The sequence below is a fragment of the Zalophus californianus genome, chromosome 3, assembly GCF_009762305.2.
Source record: "Zalophus californianus isolate mZalCal1 chromosome 3, mZalCal1.pri.v2, whole genome shotgun sequence".
Taxonomy (NCBI): Eukaryota; Metazoa; Chordata; class Mammalia; order Carnivora; family Otariidae; genus Zalophus; species Zalophus californianus.
The window spans coordinates 194,161,793-194,181,877 of record NC_045597.1 but is presented as its reverse complement, the minus strand read 5'-3'; the positions used below and the strand labels follow the sequence as shown (position 1 = coordinate 194,181,877).

Genomic DNA, 20,085 nt, shown 5'->3' with positions numbered 1-20,085 from the left:
GGACCTGCCTAAGTATTCACCCTTGCTGCAGGAACCGGTACTTCTCCATTCCTGGGGAGCACGGAAGACAGTCAGCCGGAGGCTTGTTGTCTGCCTGCCGCCCCCCGAAGCCCGCTTCAGCGGGACCGGAGCCTTCACGGAGGGTCGGGCAGGAGAGGAGAAGGGGCCTCAACCCTTCTCGTGGCAGCTCTCCGCCACTGCTAGGATTACTCAGATCTTGCGTTGCTGGCTGTTTTTACGCAGCCCCCGGATAGGAAGGGTAGTCCGATCCAAGCCCTCCTGCGGTGGATCCGACAAGTCCCTCCTGCCAGGAGAGAGAACCGGTCCTGGAGTCCCTGCCCCAGGTTCCGGTGAGGGCTGCAGCTCCTCCCTCTGAGGGTGTCCCACTGTGTGAGCCCCACCCACCAGGCTGTTTGGGGGCCTAGGACACTGCCGAGCTTCTGGACAACAGCTAGGTATCTCAGCAGCGGTCTCTGCGGTGCTAGGACGTCGTGGCATTCCTGTGTCGGTAGCTCTCCCGGAAGATGCTGATGACTCCTTGGGAAGCTGGCGGCTGCACTGTAGCTGAAGGGAACCCGGAAAGGCCTGGGCTCTGCTTCACGTCGGGGTCCTGAGGGAGTAAGTGACAAGCTTCCTACCTGGCCTGGGCTGCTGGACTGTTCTCCCCAGGTAGCACACTGGGGTGCTTAGCAGCAGAACTGAGGCCAGCCGAGGATCTGTGCCACTCACCCAGGCTTCCAGAGTCTGGAGAGCAGGCAGCTTCCTGCGGACATGTACGACACACATCTGACCATTTCCTTTCCCGAGCCTGTGGGTGTTAACGGGTTCTATGGATTCCGAACCCTGCCTGCTCCCCTCAAGCCCCCCAGGTTATCACTACTCGAGGTTTTGTGCTCCGTGACTTTGCTCACACTTGTGCCCGGATGACTCCCTGTTGTTTTTCAAGGGATGTTCTCTGACTTCACAGCTGGGGCTGGGGGTTGTCTCTTCTGAACCCCCACATCTCTTCCCTGTTCAGTAGGCAGTGACCCTGCATTCTCATGGGGACACAGAGATTAGAAACTAGTGTCCTGCCCAGACGTCACCCAGAGTAGGAGAGGGCAGAGTGGAGGTGCCCCAGGTGAAGGGACAGGCAGCAACAGCTGGGCCGTGGCTGCAGCCCTGGGTTGGCAGACTGCCTCGTGCCATTTGGATCCAGCACATAGCTGTCCCTGCCTCACCAGCAGGAACCTGATTTAGTTGGTGCCACTGAAGTCAGCTGGGGAGTCTGGACCTCTCCCTAGCTCAGGGTCAGGAGTTTTAGAGAGGAGCATGTGCCCCAGCTCAGGGCAACAGGAAACAGTCCTCTGGGGGGCTGTGGGGGCGTTTCCCACAATCTACCCCGGGCACGTGATGGTGCCTTCTCTTGCAGCCAGCCCTGGCTGCTGGTGTGTGGAGGTGTGGTAATGGAAACTGCTGAGTCAGCTTGTGACCGCAGGGGGACGAGCCAGAAGACAAAGGCCCGCACACGGAGACTCCAGAGCAGAAAGATGAAGAGCCCGATGGCGTCGCCGAGCCCCTGAGCTTGTTGGTCCTAGGATCGTGCACCTTGGGATTTCTGGTCATAGATTGTAAATACAGTTTTACAGTTGGAGTAAATTTTGAGTTGAATCTTTTGTTTAAGCACCACAGACATTGTGCAGAGATCTGTATTCATTGTCTACCGCTGTGTATCAAGTTACCCCAAAATTTAGAGGCTTAGAAGGATATTTATTATGTCATAGTTTCTGCGGGTTAGGAATGTGGCACCAGGTGGGTGGTTCTGGCTGAGGGTCTCAGGGGATGGCAGTCACAGTGTCGGCCAGAACTGAATCAGCTGCCGATTGACTGGCTGGAGCGGGAGACTGCAGCTCCTTGTCATGTGGACCTTCGTGAAGCTGCTTGAGTGTTCTCACCCCGTGGTGGCTGGTTTCTCCTGGAGCAAGCCATCAGAGGGGAAGGGAAGGCAGAAGCTGCAGGGTGTTTTTTATTTTCTAAAGATTTTATTTATTTGCTTGAGAGAGAGCACACGAGCGAGAGAGCACAAGCAGGGGGAGCGGCAGCCGGAGAGGGAGAAGCAGACTCCCTGCCGAGCAGGGAGCCCAATGCGGGGCTCGATCCCAGGACCCTGGGATCATGACCTGAGCTGAAGGCAGACGCTTAACCGACTGAGCCACCCAGGCTTCCCTGCAGGATGTTTTATGACCCGCCTCGGGTGTCCTCCATCGTTTCTGCCACGTTCCCTTCACTGGGAGCAAGTCCCCCCAGTGCAGCCCACACTCAGGGAGAGAGCATCGGAGAAGCTGTGCACACGTGTTAAGGCCCCCATAGGTCCTGAGGGATGGGCTGGGAGGGTGACCTGTGCAGGGACCAGATGAGTGGTGTGGGAGCCTGGGGAGGGTGGTGAGGGGGGCAGCCCAGGGCTCTCACTTGAAGGGATCACGCACTGTGCGGTGGGTTCGGAAGGTCTTTGAGGCCAGGGCGGGAGAGTGAGCCCAGGGGCCTAGGTTTTGAACCAGCGAAGGAGAACGAGATTTAGTTTCTTTGAAGGTGCTTGGTGACTAGTCACGTGAATCAGAAAGAGGGAAGGTGCTGCAGGATGGGGGTGCCAAGTGAGGCAGCCCGGGGGCCCTGCGGAATTGGAAGAAGGACTGGCTTTGTGCCCCGTCAGTTTAGGAAGCTCACGGGACTCCTCACAAAAGAACAGCCTTTGTTCAGGGACATGCCTTGACTCGGACTAGGGGCAGGCGTTCTCTCCGTCACGTGGCCAGGTCTGAATCGCAGAGCAGTCTCTGGCCCACAAAACCATGCAGGCCCTGGGTCTCACCCCCAGAGGCCCGAGGCCAGAGGCCCAATGTTCTGGTCCTGTGGGCAACAGGGTACCTGTTCCTCTGGGCAAGGCCTTCTCTCTGGGAGTCTCCAAATGAGGGGAGGGTACAGGTGCAAAGCCCCCCAGCTTAGCCAGGCCCCCAGCCTGCAGGCGCAGCCTCCACCGTGCCCATCCCAGAGCTAAATCTGCCGTCAGAACACAGGGATGGCAGGAACCCGGGTGGCCACCCCAGCAGGTCCAGGAGGTGTCTGGAGCCGCAGCCCAGGGGCCCAGAGCCTGGACCACTCTAAAGCCACCTGCGCAAGGACTCTCCTGGCTGCTTTTGGCATCTGTGTCAACCACAAACCCCGTGGTATAGAGGACCCAGGGTGATCGTGACGATTAAGTGAGAAAGAATGCAAAGTGTATGGCTGGCCTTGGCCGGGGAGGTGGGGGGGAGGGCGGGGGCGGGGAATGGTCAGTGAGGGCCACCGTCCTGGGCCGTGGGGGGTGGTCAGTGAGAACACGGACTGCTTCTCTGGAATCATTTGGGATGGAGTGGGAGTTGGGTCCTAGAAGCTTGGCTCTCCCGTTCCCCGGCTGGACGTTTCGAGCTGAAGGAATTCCCAGGCAGGGCTGGAATAGGGCCATTTCTGCCGTGTTTGCATCCACCCGTAAGGGCTCGAAGGGTCGAACTCATTTGAACACCCATCCCAAAGGCAGGTTTCCCTGTCCCATATTAGGACAAGGAGCCTGAGCTTCAAAGGGAGGAGGTGGTGGGCCAGGTGAGCACCGCTGTGGGGAGGACACCGCCAGTGCCCAAGCCAGGTGGACCTGAGCAAAGTTCACTTTGCTCACTGTGACAGAGGAATGGCTTCTTTTCGGTGGTGGTGTAGGTTAATATTTTTTTAAAATAAAAATAATACGAGCTCCTAATAGGAATTTTCCCCCTAACTCTTTCTCTGGAGGGGTTCTAAGGGTCATGCGTCTCGTGTTGTCATGAGCACAGCGTAGATCATCTCTCTTGACTCCAGTGCCCTGATCTGGGGCCTCTGCTCTCCCAGGCTCTGGGCGGGTGGCGGTGTACCAAGAAAGTGGGGGGGAGGGGCGGGGCACGGCTGACAGCTGACATTAGATTTCTCTCGGCAGAAGGACAGTCTGTGCTGGGTGTGGGAGGTACGCGGGAGCCGGGGCCAGGAGGGCTGATGGGGAAGAGTGGTGGGGAGCAGAGGGGAGGCTGGGGTCCGGGGGCCCAGCTGGGGAAGGAAGGGCGAGCCGAGGGCAGAGTGAGGGCACCTCGATTCATGTGAATGGTGTGTGGCTTTATCTGTCTCTCCGTGACCACCTGGTCTTGAGGAAATTCTGCCACTTCACATTTCCTGTGTACTTACTCTTTAGACTCCTTTGCTAACTCTAGAACATTCTTTGTCCCGTATTCCAGCCCATGAATCCTCTCTGCATTGTGACCTTTCTACCAAGTGTTCTTTTTTTTGGGGGGGGGGTCATTTTTTATGTTAGTGATGGCTCCTTAAATCAGTTTCTAAACCTCTGCCTGGTTCCTTCTGTGTCCCAGTGTCCTGCAAGTGCTGACCCCTGCTTTGTGGCATGTTTCAGCACCCCCCCCCCCCCCATGGCCGAGGCTTTCCTTCGTGTTGTGACGTCGTCCTCTGACCATCTGCTTGCTGTTCCCTCGGGTGTAAGTTTGGTCTGGCGGGTGCTGACCCTCTCCCGGGGGGGCCGGGCCAAGCCTTATCTTTAGACCTGAAGTTCTGCCCCAGGCACCCGGCCTTAGGGGAGGGACCTAGCCCCAGTGAGTCCCTGAGAGAGTGGGGACCACTCCTGGGGCGGGCTGGACTGCACAGGACGTGGCCTGAGGGACCCTAGGGCCAGAGAGGCTCCCGGCACATGGGGCACCGCATGCAAGCCCGCGGCCTCCCTCCTTCCTCCCTTGGCTGTCAGCTCTCCTCCTGGCCACGAGAGAGCCGCTGCTCGAGGCCCCTGCTGTCCCCCTTCTGGGCGTCATGCCCCTGGCTCCTTCGACACCGCTCTCCTACCTGCTCGGCTGCTCCCTTCTCTGTCCCGAAAATGCAGCTGTTTCCCAGCGTTCGGCCCTCAGCCCTGCGGGGGTCACTACTGCCACTTGCCACCCCCCTTCCCTGCACATGGTGGGAGGGGCCCGTGCGAGCCCCTCCTCAGCTCTCGCTCATCTCTGGCAAGGTGTCTGGAATGTTCCGGATGTCCTCTGCTTCGTCAGCACGGGTGGCCCCTGAGGAACCACAGAGATGGAAAGCCTGCCCCACCGCCAGCCTGTAGCACAAATGAGAAACACCCCTTGTTGAAAATGCTGGCATTGCAGAGGGTTTGTTGCTGGAGCGCGACTTAGCCCGCGGCCGAGAAGCCGGCCCCAAGGAGGGTGCCCCTCGATCAGAACACAGGGCTCGTGTGCCGTGGCGCGGGGGCGGCCGGGGCCGTGACTGGGAGCCGGAACATTGACAAGCTGTTGTGAGGCGGTGGCGTGACACGGTCAAGGCCAGCCCTGGTGACTCACGGGGCAGACAGTGTGTGAGGCGCTCGCAGGTCTGGCGGGAGCAGCCGCAGCGTGTGTGGGGCACGGGCAGCATGGAGCAAGACTGGGGGGCGGGTGGCAGGGGCTGGGCCACGACAGTACCCCTGGCTTTCAGGCTGCAGGGAAGGGGAGTGTCAAGAGGCCAGGAACGCTGGGCCTCATGGGGCTGGGAGAACGGCTGCTCGCCCCAGAGGGTAGCTCAGGGCTAGGACGGACCGTGACAAGGACAGTGTCAAGGATATGGGCGCCACCCCCCAGTTGTGACGGCTGGGAGCTGCTGCTGCAAAGTCGGGAGAGAGCACGTGGGCACAGCTGGGCAGGCGGGGAGCCAAGCGCACCTAGCGGGGCCCCAGGAAGGTGCCATGGCCGTGGAGCCACGGGCAAGTCCGTGTTTCTGAGAGTCCAATTGCCAAAGAGACCAAGAGCCCAGGACTAAAAAGCGTGGGACAAGAGACTTGCAAACAACCTTCCCTCTTGCAGGGGGGAGGCTGAGAAGGAAGCGCAGCCCCACGGAGGGCTTCTTGGTTGACACCTGCTTCAGGAAGAGAATGGACCTTCCCGAGGGCGGAGCCAGGGGCCACAGAGAGCCTGGGACCGGGCCCCCACTCGCAGGACTGGGTCCCTCGCAGGGTGTGCTAGGATCGCTCTGGGGCTGCCGGGTGTTCCCCCTTCTGTGGGGATGTTGCTGCAGTGGCCCTGTCCCTGTCCCCCGCAGGGCAGGTGACTGGCCTTCCAGTTCACGAGTTTCTGGGTTGAGTGGGCCCCCCTTAGCCCTCGTGCACATCCCCACGTCCCGGGAGACCACCGAGATGCTGGCTGTGGGCTGCACCATGACTGTGGCGGGGGAGGACCGGGCCGTCTTCTGGGGCTGGGGGCGTCTAGAGGGCAGAAGAGTTGGTGGGGTATTGGTGAGCTGGCGGCTGGGCGTGGCGGTGCCGGGGCTGCGGGCCCACCATTTCCGGTCCTCCCACGTCCCGGGCCCCTGTGTAGAGCAGGGCTCTGTGCCTGGGACTGGCCAGTGGCACGGCCCCGTCAGGCTGAGCCCATGGGTGACCCTGAGCAGAGCCCGGACTCAGCCTTCGGTCTCAGGGGCTTCCTCAGTCCCACGGCCCACTGCTTAGTCAGTCAGCCTTCGTGGTGGCCGCCCAAGTGGGAGTGTCCGCCTCATTCCCCCTTCTGGGCCGCACCTGCACCTGTAGCTCCTGCGGCCCCTTGCCTTGGTCACGCAAGACCGACTCGCCCCCACCACGCACCCCTGCCTTTACTCCAGGTTGGGATGGGGGCCACTGCTGAGAAAGGCCCAGAGCTGGGGTGGTGACAAGTGGCCTCCTTTGCTTCGGTGTTTGAGGGTCAGCGGGGAGGGAGCAGAGACCTGGCCCAGGGGCCTGAGAGGGTGGGGGGGTTGGGGGGCTGCTGCAGGTCCTCAGGAGCCTGGGCTGCAGGGCAGGACCTGGGGCCTCTGAGGGCAGAGGAAGACCCTTCAGCCCCCTCAGCCTCCCCTGGCAGAGGACAGACCATGCGCAGCTCCGGGCCCCCGCCCCAGGGGAGCCCCGCGCCCACGGAAGCCGAGTCGGGTGGACAGGCCGGGAGGTTGTTTGCAGAGTGGAGGTTTAATGGGACAGTCATGGCGACCCTGTTGCAGCGGTCCCCGGGGTAGCCCGGCTCGGACTGCCGGGGCCCCCAGGCTCTCCTGGCACGGTGGGCCTAAAAGGAGCACCAGCCCCACCCGTCGTCCTCCCTGTCGGGGTGTTACAGCCACAAGACAGACTGTCCCGTCCCGCTTCCCTGGGGGCCCGGGGCCCCATGTTCCCTGAGGGGTTAAGGCTTTCCGGGGACCCCTCCCCAGGGAGGTCCACCCTCTGCTCAGTGTCCCCTGGCCCTGCACCAAGGGCACGTCTGTGTCCTTGTCCCCTGCCAGGGGCCAGCTGAGGCTGCCGACCTCTGGGGCAGGGGTGCAGGGCTCCGCGGGGCGCAGGCACGCTGTGGGGACAGTGCAGCCTGGACGTCGCGGCACATGTAAGGCACAGTGTGGCAGTTGCCGTGAGGACTGCGGGGCTGTCACCCTGAGGGCGGTGCCCGGCGGTCAGTGTCGAGACAGGGAGGCATGGCGAGTGCTGGCCTCTCTGGGCCTGCAGTGCAAGAGAGCTGGGGAGACCAGGTCCACGGGCTTCGCCGGCCATGAGGAGGTCCCTGGGAGAGCCCGCAGGAGGGGGCGTGGGCCCCGGAGGAGCTCACGCCAGGGCCGAGGCACAGTCACGGCACGCCCGGGCCACGGAAGGCACAATCGTGGTGTCTGGGAGGTCAGGGCTAGGCAGACACGTTGACGTCCCTGAGAGAAATGGCGCTGCTGGGAGGCTCGTCCCCGAGCAACAGGGCCGGCGTGTCTGCGTCCACCTCCGAGTCCACTCCAGCACTGGCCTGCTCCACGCTGGGCTCGGCGCCGGGGCCCAGGCCCTGGGACAGGATCTGCTGGATGGTCCTGCGCAGGTTGGGGTGCAGCCGGCCCTGTGTCTGGTAGAACACCTCCAGGGCAAAGGACTTGAGCGCGCCGGTGCAGAGGTCCTCGTACAGCGGGATGGTGTACATGCGGGACATCTGGGGAGGTGGGCACGCTGTTGCCCTGGCCCCGCCCCCGCCAGCCCAGGCCTGCACTGCCGCACTCAGGCTGCCCAAGGCCTCTCACCCCGCACCCCACTGTGGACCTTCTGCGGAGGCCTCGTTTCCAGGGAGCTTGGACTCAGGGGCACTGACCGGGGACAGCCGTGTAGAGTGGGGAGGCTGGAGCCCCCTGTAGGCCTGGGACCTTCAGACAGCTCTGGGGCCAGGCCAGGTGTGGGACTGCCCACAGGCCCAGGGCCATGTAGGCCTACACCTCCAGACTGTGCTCCCAGCTTTCCCTCTGGAGGACATGGCCTCCCTGAGGACTGACAGGGTCCCGGCTCCTCCCACCTGGTGTGCACCCCCAATGGCAACCGAGACCCCGCACGTCCCCCACCTTGTTCTCCTGGATGCCCAGCCTGTGAGGTGAGAGTGGAGGGCTGGGTGGAGCGGTGGGGGGCGGAGCTTGTGCAGAGGCCGTACCTGGCTCTCGAGGAACCGCCGGACTCGGTGGAGGTCGGGGTAGTAGTCGTTGCGGACCACAATCTGAAGCCAGCGGATGCGGATCTCGGCATTCATTGAGTCCAGCAGGGATGAGTAGCACTTGGACAGGCTCATCACCACCTCTGCGGGGCCATGGGCAGGTCAGGGCTGGGCAGGCACTCCCCACCCAGCCACCCTGGCAGCCGCGGGACCCACCCTGGGGCAGCGGGGACCCATCCAGGAGCCGGTCCAGGAAGAGCGCTGTCTGGAAGGTCCTCCACTTGGAGATGTCAATGGCACTGGCTGAGGCGGCTGCCTGGTCCAGAGGCTCTGCGGTCCACAGCTGGAAGAGGGCCTCCACCGGCCGGGTCAGGCTAGATCCCTGAGACAGGTCCGGCTCAGCCAGCGGTGGGCCCGTGGCGTTGAGCCAGCGCTCGAACTCCAGCCCTGCAGGGGCGATACCATCCTGGGGTCCCCACCCAAGCCAGGAGACCCCAGATGCCAAGGCTGTCCCTGGGTGTGACTGTCCCAGGGCCTGGGAGCCCCAGGGCAGAGGCAGCTGGGGAGGCTGGGGTCAGCTCCAGCACCTGCTACCTTAAGCCACAGGAGTGGCTTCTGTGAGGGGACATGGGGAGGCCAGAAGACTCAGGCTGGTGAATGAGGTTCCCCTGTCCCTCCATGCCTCTCATGGGTACCAAACAGTGAGGCACTTTAAACCCAACCTCAGCGCCAGATAGTGTGGTGGGGGAGGGGGGGGGCGGTGAATGGCAGGAGTGGCTGTGTGTGGGGGTGCTCTGCAACATAAGGGGGCTGGCCAGCAGCCTGCTCGAAAGCCCTGGGCCGTTCTGGGGGCAGGTGCTGCCCATTCCCCACCCCCGAAAACTCCTGGTGCACTTATTAAAGCTTCCAAAGCAGAGTCACCCTGTCCAGACCCCCCCAGCCACACACACCTCATTGCTCTCCAGCAAACCTTGGCCTCTCCCTAGATGTCAGACCCCTCCAGTCTCTCCTTTGGCCCCAAACCCTTGGACCCCCCGAGATATTTTTATGGGCATCACAAAGGAGCTAGCCTCAGACAGCTCCAAGGCAAACCTCCCTCTGCCCAAGCAATCATGCCCCAGGTCCTCTGCACATACTGCTTAGCTCAGCCTGCTTGACCTCCTCAGGGAAGCCTCCTGGGCCTCATCGGGATAGGAAGCACACTCTCCTCTCTGCACCCATGGTGTCCCAGCCTGAGGCTCACGCCATCTGGCTAGGGTTGGCTGAAGAAGGGACAGTTGAACCCAAGGGGCCTTTCCCTAGGCAGAAGCAGTATCCTGTGCAGTAGAGCGCCCCCCACCCCCATCCTCTGTTCCCCCGGTGGGCTGAGGGTGGCCACGGACACTGGCAAGCAGTGGGCCTCACCTGCTCGGCAGTCCACGCTTTGCTCCTTCAGCTCTGGAAAGAAGCTCAGGAAGGAGTCCAACAGGTCCTGGGCTACCACGCTGGTGAACTTGTACTTCTCCACATAGGCCTGCGCAGGTGGGGCAGGGCTCAGCAGGCCTGCGGGCCGGGCACACCATCCCCCACCAGAGCGGGGTGGGCATAGAGGCACTGTGTGGCCATGTGGGCCTTGCCAAGTGGCTGAAACTGGGAGGGAGCTAGAGGAGGAGGCGGTGTCCTGCCTGTTGCTCCCAGGTCCCCCCTCTCCATGCCAACCTCCAGGACAGGAGGCAGCCTTGGGAGGTGGGGAGGGGCTCAGGGTGGGCAGAGGGCAGGGCTCGTGCCGGGGAGAGGGCTGCTCACTCGGAGGAAGTCGTCAAAGCGCTGGGGGTCTCCGCACAGCTGGGACAGGTAGTACACGAAACAGTAACCCTTCTCGTAAGTAAACAGGTTCATCAGGTGGCTGGGGTTCACTCCTGCAAGGGGAACACCCCTGGCTCTGGGCAGCGTCCCTACCCAAAAGAGGTCTCCTGGGATGGGGTGGGGAGAGCCTGGGGGGCGGGGTCAGGCGCTGCAGGGCAGGAAGGGCCGAGGGCCCTCGCTTATCTGGATGCCCTGGGAGTGCAGTGGTGGGGCCTGCCCTGCCCAGGGAGCCTTGGTAGAAACCGAGAGCGCACACATCACGGTGGCCAGCGCTCAGAGCCCAGGAGAGGCGGTGGCAGGCTGAGGGAGCCTAGGGGAGGCCTTCCTAGGGCTGCGGGCAACCTGGCCTGGCCTTGGCTCTAGCCAGAGGAAGCAAGGGATGACAGGGAGGCCCTGCAGGGTGACGTATGTAGGGCCCGGGGCGAGGCCTGGTGGGAGTGGGTACCTGGCTCCAGCTTGACCTGCAGCTTGCTCACTGGGCTGTCCTCTCCGAGGAGCTTCATCTGCCTGTGTAGGGCATCCAGGCGGAAGGCTGTCTCCAGACAGGTGAAGGCAGCCCCTGGACGGGGGCAGGGGGGCAGTGGAGGCAGGAGGGGGGTGGGCAGCCTGAGCACCTGGGCAGGTTTGAGCTGCTGCCCCAGGTGCTCCCCACCCTGAGCCCTGTGGAGCCGACCCTACTGGACACACACATGTTGGGGGACCACACCCTGGGGGACAGGCTGGGCTCTCGGCCTCCTGCCACCACCCTTGCCACCCTGGGCTGGCCGCAGGTAGTACCGTAGGTCTCAGTGGTGATACGGCGCTGGGCATAGGTGGCCAAGCCCTCGCTCAACCACATCTCCTCCCACGTGGCATTGGTGACTGCGTTGCCGAACCAGCTGTGGGCCACCTCGTGGATGACATCGATGACCAGGAACTCGTCACTCTCCAGGATGGAGGAGATGATGAAGGTGAGGCAGGGGTTCTCCATGGCCACGATGGGGAAGGAGGGAGGCAGGAAGACGATGTCGTACCTGCTCAGGGCGGGAGGGCGGGCAGATGACCCCAGAGGGTCATGGGCCTGAGTGGTGAGCGGCACTTCCTCCCCAGAAGGTCAGACACGGGGCCCTCCTTGTAGGCCCCCGTTTACTCCTCAGGAGGGTGGGACTTGCCCTCTGGCCATCCCCCCCCCCCCGCCCCCGCCCCCCGTAGCCAGCCAGGCTCCCAGGCGCCCAGGACATACCTGCCCCACATGTACGGCCCGTACAGGCGCTCGGCCGCGCTCAGCCACTGCTCCACCGCGCCCGACAGCTTGCTGGTAGCCGTGGGCAGGAGGCACGGCTCGGCCCACACACGGCTCCTATCACGGGGCAGAGAGGGTGGGCAGAGGCTGACCAGCCCCCACCCCGCTCACCCACCAGGCCTTCCTTCTCCTTCTGGGCCCAAATAGCACCCACACCTCAGAAAGCGCCCAGCCCGCTGCCCCACCTCACTTGAGGGCTACCATGCAGGCCCTTCCCACAACAGCCAAGCCACACGCCGAGGTGGGGCTGGGTTCCTTCTGTCGCTGAGTTGAAATCACCCGCCCAAGCCTGAGGGTGCGTCAGATGTTGTGTGGCCCCAGCAGGAGAATGGGCTTGAGGAGGGCACTAGGGAGGCCGAGGGCCCCAGCTTCTGGTCTGGGGTGGGTGGGGTGAGAGGAGCCTGGCAGGGATGGCCTCTGGTGGAGGCCAGAAAAGGCGGGGCGCAGGGCTGGTCCCCATGCTGCGGGGTCCCCAGCGGGGCAGCCACAGATGCGGGCCCCATGCCTGGCCCGTGGCGGGACTTCCCCAAAGCCTGGGCCCCCGGTGGCAGCAGCTGCTGCAGGAAGCAAGCAGCAGTGGCCCTACCTAGGCCCGATGTCTGCCGGCTGCAGGTCCCCGGCCACGAGGGCCACGAGGTAGGCGGGCACAGGGTGCTCCATGTGGAAGCGGTAGACGCCTTCCTCCTCCACGTAGGTGCTCTGTGTGGCGCTCATCAGCACCTGCACCCCCGACGGGGCCTGCATGTGAGGAGGCCCCACCCATCAGGGCACCCCATGTCCTTGATGGGGAACCCCATGCTCTGGTGGAAAATTCTACAACCCAGTCAGGGCACCCATATCATGATAAGAAACCCCACATCCCCCAAGAGGGCACCCCATGTCCATGATGGGAAATCTCATGCCCCCTGTCAGGGGCTGACCCCCGTCTCCAATGGCAACTCCACACCCTGGGTCAGGAAACCCCATATCCGTGGTAGGGAGCCCCACATCCCTGACGGGGAGCCCCACAACTGGGGCTTGAGAGCCACATCCCTGTCAGGGCACCTCTCATCACAAAGAGCCCCCACGCTCTGCTGGGAACCCCTATCAGGCTGCCCCTTCCCACATGAGGGCTCCTTCCTGGAGGGTGGCGAGAAGGCAGGCCAGGCCAGGGGACGCTGACCTTGACAACAGCCGAGTAGGTGCACTTGACGGCGGGCGTGTCGAAGCAGGGGAAGAAGGAGCGGTTGCACACCGAGTGGCCCTGGGTGAAGACGAAGGGCTTGGCGTTGCCATAGGTCAGCTCGGGGTCCAGCCACCAGATCTGCAGGCAGGCGGTGGGCAGGGCATCAGCCAGTGCCACCGTCGCCACCACAGCGAGGCAAGAGGGGGCCCTGTCCCACCAGAAGGTGGCACGTGGGGACGCCAGGACACCCCTGCCAACCATGCTTTGCTTCCGGGAAGCTGGGCAGGTTTCCTGGAAAGAGCAGGGCCATAGGAGCGGCCCCAAACCTGTGGACCTGCTCAGGCTTCTCGGCCCAGAGCCTCTGGGGGCAGCAGCTGGAGAGGAAGACAGCGGGGGCCCGGAAGGAGATGGCCTGATTGGGCTCCTCCAGGGCCAACAGCCGCTCCTGGTCACTGTCGCCTACCTGCCCCTCAGGCAGGCAGGGCAGCTGACCCAGAGCATGGCCAGCAGGAGGCCAGGCACCCAGGAGCCAGCTCAGGGGGGTCTCCAGGCCCCAGTTCCTCATCCCAGCTTCCGATGGGAAACTGAAGCACCGTCCAAGACCCAAGTCCAAATTCTCATGGGCTGGCAGCGAGGAAAGGGAGCCAAGAACTGAAAATGGGAGAAAACCAGAGCTTCCTGATGACTCCACATACTGGAAGGGAGCTCCTGAAGCCCTGAAAATGGGACCAGGCACGTGGAGAGGAATGGGCTGGGCAGGCCGGGAGTGGCCTTGGGAGGGCCACTGTGGCATATGCAGCGCCCTGAATCTGCTCTTCCCACACTCCCCTCTGCCGGCACATGATCGCTGGAGCACACTGGATTGTTCCTTGTCTGCTTCGGTGACCAAGCACACAGGGGTCCTCCCAGGAACCCCCCACAGCCTCTGCAAGTGATGGGTCCGTGGAACCCACGGCCGCTGCTGGCCACCCGCAGTGTTTCATGCTGAGATCACAGGAGTGGTGGACCGCCACGCCCAGGAGGGGCTGCCCTTCTCGCAGACCACGAACCCAAGTGGATTCCCAGACTTGGCAGGGCTACCTATCTGGTTCTGGCCAGACTCCTGGCCAACGTTCATCGGCTTCTTTAAAACTTCCTTTTGGCTTTCCCCTCACTAAGGGACGCTTGCAGTGGTAGTTTCTTTTTCTGCTGACCCCCCAGGCTGCCCTGGATGTACAGAAGGCCTGTCTGGGGAGCCTGTTCAAAAACTGCAGAGTCCTGGGCCCCACCCCAGAACTGCCAGGGGCCAGCGCCCAGGAATCTCCGTTAAGGAGACTCTGCAGTGGATCCTGCTACAGGTGGTCCTTGGCCCATGCTGGGGATGGGCCCCTGCAGTCCCCCAGACCCCCTTCAACCTCGCTTTCCCCTCTCACACCTGCTCCCCCACCACAGCCTCCCCTCCCACTGACCCCTCCCTTCCCTGGGGCCCTCCTCAGGTTCCGCCCATCTCAGGCCTCCGCCGTGTCCACTTCTCAGCCCAGCCAGAGAGGGCCCATCCAGCACTGGTCTCCCCTTAGCCTACCAGAGACCAGTGGGGTCCACAGTCCTCCCTGGGCGTAGTGGACTGGGGCAAACCCCCAGGCGGGGAGGGCTCTGCCCCGGGGCTGAGCCACCAAATCCTTTCAGGGTGCAGGGGCAGAGATGCAGCTGCTGAGGGGCTGGTGAGGGCATGGGCTACTGACTCCAGACACCACAGTAAAGGAAAAAAGCTCTTCTTGCTGGGGGTTGGGGGGTAGGGGGGGTTCAGGAATGGGATCCAAGAGACAAACTGCCTCTGGAGGTGTGGGGCCCCACTGCCAGGAAGCAGCATCTGCACCTGGCACACAGACAGGTTTAGGGATCTAGGCCTGAGTCCTAGAACAAGCCAGGAAGACGGGGGACTCCGTGCACAGACCCTGAGCCCTGTGGTGTTCCTGCATGATGGAGGGTGCCCCGGGGTCAGACACCAAACCCTCTGTCCTCTGCAAGTGATCCAGCTTGCAGGCCAGGCCCCTGTCCCCAAGCCCACAGCTGCACCATCTGTGGGGACCATGACGCCCCTCCCTGCTCCAGCCCCCAGGCCACAGAAAGCCCAGGGATGACGGCTGCTCTTGTTGGCCTGACCCGATCCCCAGCAGCCTGCCAAGGGTCCTGGACCCACCATTCTGCTGGTCAGGGTCTTGAGTGGACCAGACACAAGGGCTCCAAGCTCACAGATCAGGGTCAGGGAGAAGCACGTCTCTTCGTTCTCAATGCCATGCCGGAAGGCATATCTGCCGCCTGTCAGAGCCCCAGATGACCTGAGCAGGCAGCAGGGACCAGCAGCTAGCACACTCATGGGAGCTCAGGGTAGGCAGTGAGGTGGTGGGGCCTGCTGAGGGTTCCTGGGAATCACACAGGAGCCCACAGGTGTGTGTCTGGTCTGGGCTCTTCCCACCCAGACCGTCACCTTGGTGGCCCCTGGCCGGATGCCACCACACCACCTGTCCCTTTTTGCATGCTACAGACAGTGACAGATGGAACCCCCCAAGACCTCTCAGAGCTGTGTGCATGCTGTGTACGTGGGGGGAACCCAGGGAACCCCCATGCCACAGGGGTGAAAGGCCCTGCTCCATCCTAAAAGCCTCACCGTGGCAGAAGGGGTGCTGCAGCCACCGAGCCAGACCTGAGCCACCTCGGCTTTCTGGCAGAGCCTTTGGGGCATTGGGTGTTCCGTGCCCAAAGCCCGGCAGAGCCTACGTGCTTGTCTGCGGGGGCACCCAGCTGCAGCCCCGGCCAATCCTCACCCAAAAGGCCCAAGGCACAGAGCCAAGCCGGCCCTCTCCGGCTCTGGCAGCTCTGTACAGCCCTCACAGCCACCTCCAGAGAATAGATCAGCTGCCCCCAAGTCCTCTGAAGACCTAGGTCACACGGAGGCCCTTCCACGTCTGACACCTCCCCCTAGCCTGCCCCGGTGCGGGGCTCGGACAGATGTATGGACTGACTTGTACCCATCGGAAGCTGTCCTGGCCCCAGGCAGGGACAACTCTGGCACAACTGAAAGGGGAGGCCTCCCTTGGTGGCATGCTGTCCCCTGCCCCCACCACCCACTGGCCAGCACCGGGACTCTCACTTTGTCCAAGGCTCCTAAAAACTCCCCAGGCATCCGCTGTAAATCGCTGAGAGCACCTGAACAGGACTCCAGGGCCAGGAGGAGGAGTGCCAGGCCGGAGGCCACGGACGCCCCAGGGCCAGGCTGGCCCCGGCCTCTCCGCAGGTGCCCCAGGCGCAGAGCCCAGGTTAAGGCCCCCTCACCTGGCAGCGCGAGGAGAGGCTGCCGGGGGAACCACCCTGGGCCCAGACCCCCCTCCGCCCCCCGCCCCAGCCCCAGCGGACTCACTGCCGGGGCGTCGGTCGAGGTGTAGCGCAGGATGACCTGGAAGGGCTGGTGCGCCTGCAGCTCGGGCGGCAGCGTGACGGTGAGCGAGGAGCCGTAGTCGGTGAACGGGTCCACCCTGAAGGCCAGCGGGCAGCAGGCGGGCTCCGCGCCGGGCGCCTCGGGGAAGGCGGGCAGCGGGGGCGGCGGCGCGGGCCCGGGTTCGGCGGCCGCGAACGCGAAGGCGCAGGGGGGCTCGGCGGCGGCGGCGGCGGGGGCGCGGCGGAAGGCGGCCGAGTGCAGGCGCAGGGCCGGGTGCGCGTCGAGCACGAGCGCGCGGGGCGCGGGCCGTAGCGCGCACAGCTCGAGCACCAGGCAGCCGGCCAGCTCGCGCGCCTCGGGCCGCAGCTCCAGGCCCAGCTGCAGGTGGCGGAGGCGGAAGAGCTGCGCGCTGGAGGCCGAGGCCACGTCCAGGGCGGGCGGCGGCTCCGGCGGCGGTCGGGCGGGTGCGGCCTCGGCGCCGGGCGCCTTGCAGCAGCAGCACTGCGCCGCCATAGCCGCCCGCGCTAGGTGAAATCCATGGGCGGCGGCGCGGGGAGCGGGCAAGGGGCGCCGGGCGGCGGCGGTGGCGGCGGCGGGGCGCGGGCACAACAGGAAGTCGCGCCGGGAGCCGCCCGGCCCGGCCCCGTGCCGTGCACCGCCCAGCTCGGGCTCCGCTCGGCCGCCGCCGGGGGCGCTGTGCGCCGGGCCGGGCTGGGGAGCAGGGGACGCAGTGCGCACGGGACTGGGGTGGGGGCGGACGAGGGAGCCGTGCGCGGGGGCCCCCGAGGTCCGGGGCGCTATACTGGGGGCCGGGCCGGGGAGCGGGAGGCGCTGTGCGCGGGAAACCTGGGAGCGGGGGACGCCGTGTGCGGGTCCGGGGGCAATGTGAGGTAAGGTTAGGCCGGGTTGGAAGCCGGGGGAGCTGTATGCGGGGGAACTGGGGGCAAAGCGCGCGGGCCCGGACAGCAAGCCGGGGTGGGGGTGGGGGGTCCTGGGCGCGGGTGCCGGGGGTGTTGTGCACTGGAGGATCAGGGCGCACAGGGGCCCGGCTTCCCAAGCCCTGTGCTCTTCTGACCCGGCTCCTGGGGGTTGCTGTGGGTCAGGTTCCTGGGGCAACAGCTGCCTAGTGCAGTCTCTGCTTCTGCAAAGCCAGGAAGTGTATACACGCCTCCCTCACCGCCGCCCCCATGAGACCAGTGGTCTGTGTTGTGGGCCATGTGGAGCTCCGGGGCCCTTAGGGCTGTGCTGTCTGATAAGGTAGTACTAGCCGTGTGTGGCTATTTAGATTTAAATGAAATACAGTTATAAGTTTAGTTCCTCCCGGGCATAGCCCTATTTCAAGGTCTCCACGTGTGTGTAGGATACTGTGTGGCTAGTGGCAACTGTGTTGGTCCGAGTGGATATTCCATCATCGCAGAAAGTGCTGTCTTAAGGGCTGGCTGGGCCCTGGAGGCCCCACTGTTGAGCAGGAGAGTGCTGGGGCAGTAGCAGGGATCTGGCCCCATCCCGCCTTGCAGGGTCCTGTCCCCAGGCCTGGGCCCAGAGGAGAGGGCTGCACACCAGGGAGGCTTCAAGATCCACCAGAAGTCATGGAATGAGAGGGGCCACCAAGATGGTGCTGTTACCATGATGTTAAGAATTCACATCTTTGGGGAGAAGGAGCTCTGGGGCCCGGAAGGGCATCCAGGAGCCTCACACACTGCTCTCCTCTGCGCCATCGTGGTGTGGGGCAGACGCTGCACCCAGCCAGGCATCATCCCCAAGTAGTCTTTAATCCTCTGGACTCTGTTCCTGTCTGTAACCCATGTGATGGCGCCCACCTTCCTCCCTGGGAGTGGGGGAGGGGTGGGAGGAATGGTTGGCTGGGAGGGAGGACCAGGTCCACCCATGTGGAGCACATGCACTGAAGCATTGCTTTAATTTTCCCTTGGGTCCTCTTAGCTGGGGTAACACAACCCCAAACCCCCCAGGAATCCCAGGGCTCCTGCAGTCACCTGGAGGAGGAGGTCAGTTCTACGTCTAAGACTCAAGAGAGGAGAGAGCTGGGGTCTAATTGGTCCTCTCTGAGTTCACGTGGCCCAGTGCCTGCCCACGTGGTGGTGTTCCTGAGGTGCCAAGGGCGAGGGTTTTAGATTGTATTCCCAGTCTTAGGAGCTTCTCTGAGCCCCTTCCCCGAGGCCAGTTGGTTCAGGCTGGAGGAACATCGGGATTGCACGTGGGTAGCCACACTAGCCTGCCCTCGTCCCCTCATGACCAACCACCTGTGCCCTCAAAAGCCATCAGGGGCTTCTTGTCTTCCCGGTCCCCTGGACTTGGGGAACAGGGGTTACATCTCATCCCTTCTCTTCTGGAGGGCGCTGTGTATCTCTCCAAGGCAAATTCTGCCCATAGGACGGGTGGAGTCGGGCAGCCTTGCTGGTCCACAGCTGTTACCCCCTCTCCTCCCAGGGTGGAGGTGCCTGCTAACCCACATTTATGTAAGGAACCGACATAAGCCAGTTTTAGAGCAAACACATCTGTTTTGCAGGACTAAAGGCAGCCCACTAAGGCACCTTGTGAACTGTGAGGCCCACAGGTGGAGGGCTGTGATTGTCCTCATTTCCACCTTGTCTCTGCCTTCAGCATAGCGCCGAGGCCCTTCCCCGTAGCCGGTCTGGCTGCCCTCCCTTACCCTGCAGCAGGAGGCTGCATTACACTCCAGCCCTCCGGAAAGCTGGAAAGCCCGCTGTCCAGGGGAGCGGGGTTGGGAGCAGCTGCAGTGCACTTCTCCCCTCTCCCCACCCTGACCTGACCCAGGGAGAGGAAGGTGGAATCGGGGCTCTCAGAGGCTGGGGTTTCTCCCACAGGAATTGCCATACTCCAGTCTTCTGGTGATCAAATCCTAGCTGGCTTGGGTGGGCTGAAGCAGTCAACACTGCCTACACCCAGCCTTCCCCTAATGCTCATGGATTGGCACCACCATTCAGGTGCACTGTGCCAGGGAGGGGACGGGTCCCTGCCTCCCCTGCTGGGAGGTGCACGTGGAGGCAGGCAGAGGTCCTCGGGAGAACAGGGCCCCTAGTAAGAGCTTCTCAAACAGAACTGGAGGGTAAAACACTGATGTGGCCCACAGATGTCTTTCCACCTGGCTCAGCTCTGTCGCCTTGCACCTTCGTTATCCAGAGCCAGGGAAGGGTGCCCTGAGCATGCTGGGTAAAAACTTGGACTCAGGTCCTGGTAAACTGCTCGGCTCACCTCCAAGCCACTGTAACCTCGCCTGCCGAGTGGACACAGTGGCCGTAGCCCCTGTATGGAAGGGGGTTGATGGCAAGGTGCCATGAGCTCTGAGTGGCTTGGAGAGAGTGAGGCAGCCCGCAAGCCCCGCACAAAGGCGGTAGGAGGTGGCTCGGCCGCAGTGAGCTACAGGCAGGTCATGACAGGCTGCAGCAGGTGGGGGCAGGAGCTGCTGACTGGTGATATTGCCAGGGGCTGGGTGCCCACCTCCAAGGTGTGGTATATGCTTGCAGCCAGGGACCAACAGGGTGTCACTCCTGTCACAGTCAGAACCCAGGTGTCGGTGTAACGGGGGGGTGGGGAGGGGGCGCCTTTCATGGCCACATCCCAGGGCCTCACTCACAAAGTGTGAGTTTCCCATCCCCACAACTTTGGGCTCTGCTGGGTCAGAGGTTTTGTTCCCAGGTATGATGCTTCTACCAGGGACACAGGTGGCAGGCTGAGACACCACCTGACCATTTTGGGCTCCTCAGGCCACGGAGGCAACAGGCAAGTCCGGGGCTGCTGGGCTCCGGACATTCTCCTGATGCCCCCAGTACTCCCCGCTGAGGACGAGGTGAGGAAGGCCACGGCCCCAGTGCAGACAGGGCCACTCAGGGCCCTTCAGAATGGAGGCTCGAATCACCTCACC

General features: G+C 63.5%; 1 protein-coding gene across 2 annotated transcripts; it reads right to left on the bottom strand.

Annotated features, from left to right (window-relative positions):
- Positions 1 to 6,982: 6,982 nt before the first annotated feature.
- RNPEPL1 (arginyl aminopeptidase like 1) lies at positions 6,983 to 16,799 on the bottom strand. 2 transcript variants are annotated; one of them, XM_027591332.2, is made up of 11 exons: positions 16,164 to 16,799; positions 12,764 to 12,904; positions 12,188 to 12,339; positions 11,542 to 11,658; positions 11,097 to 11,332; positions 10,765 to 10,878; positions 10,260 to 10,372; positions 9,879 to 9,987; positions 8,691 to 8,921; positions 8,475 to 8,617; positions 6,983 to 7,988 (listed from the first exon to the last, which is right to left on the bottom strand). In XM_027591332.2, exons 1-11 carry the CDS (start codon positions 16,692 to 16,694, stop codon positions 7,701 to 7,703), a joined length of 2,175 nt encoding a protein of 724 aa, XP_027447133.1. In that variant the 5' UTR covers positions 16,695 to 16,799; the 3' UTR covers positions 6,983 to 7,700. The 2 variants fall into 2 exon arrangements, with proteins under 2 accessions (XP_027447133.1, XP_027447134.1); XM_027591333.2 differs by having other exon boundaries at positions 12,764 to 12,844.
- Positions 16,800 to 20,085: the final 3,286 nt, after the last annotated feature.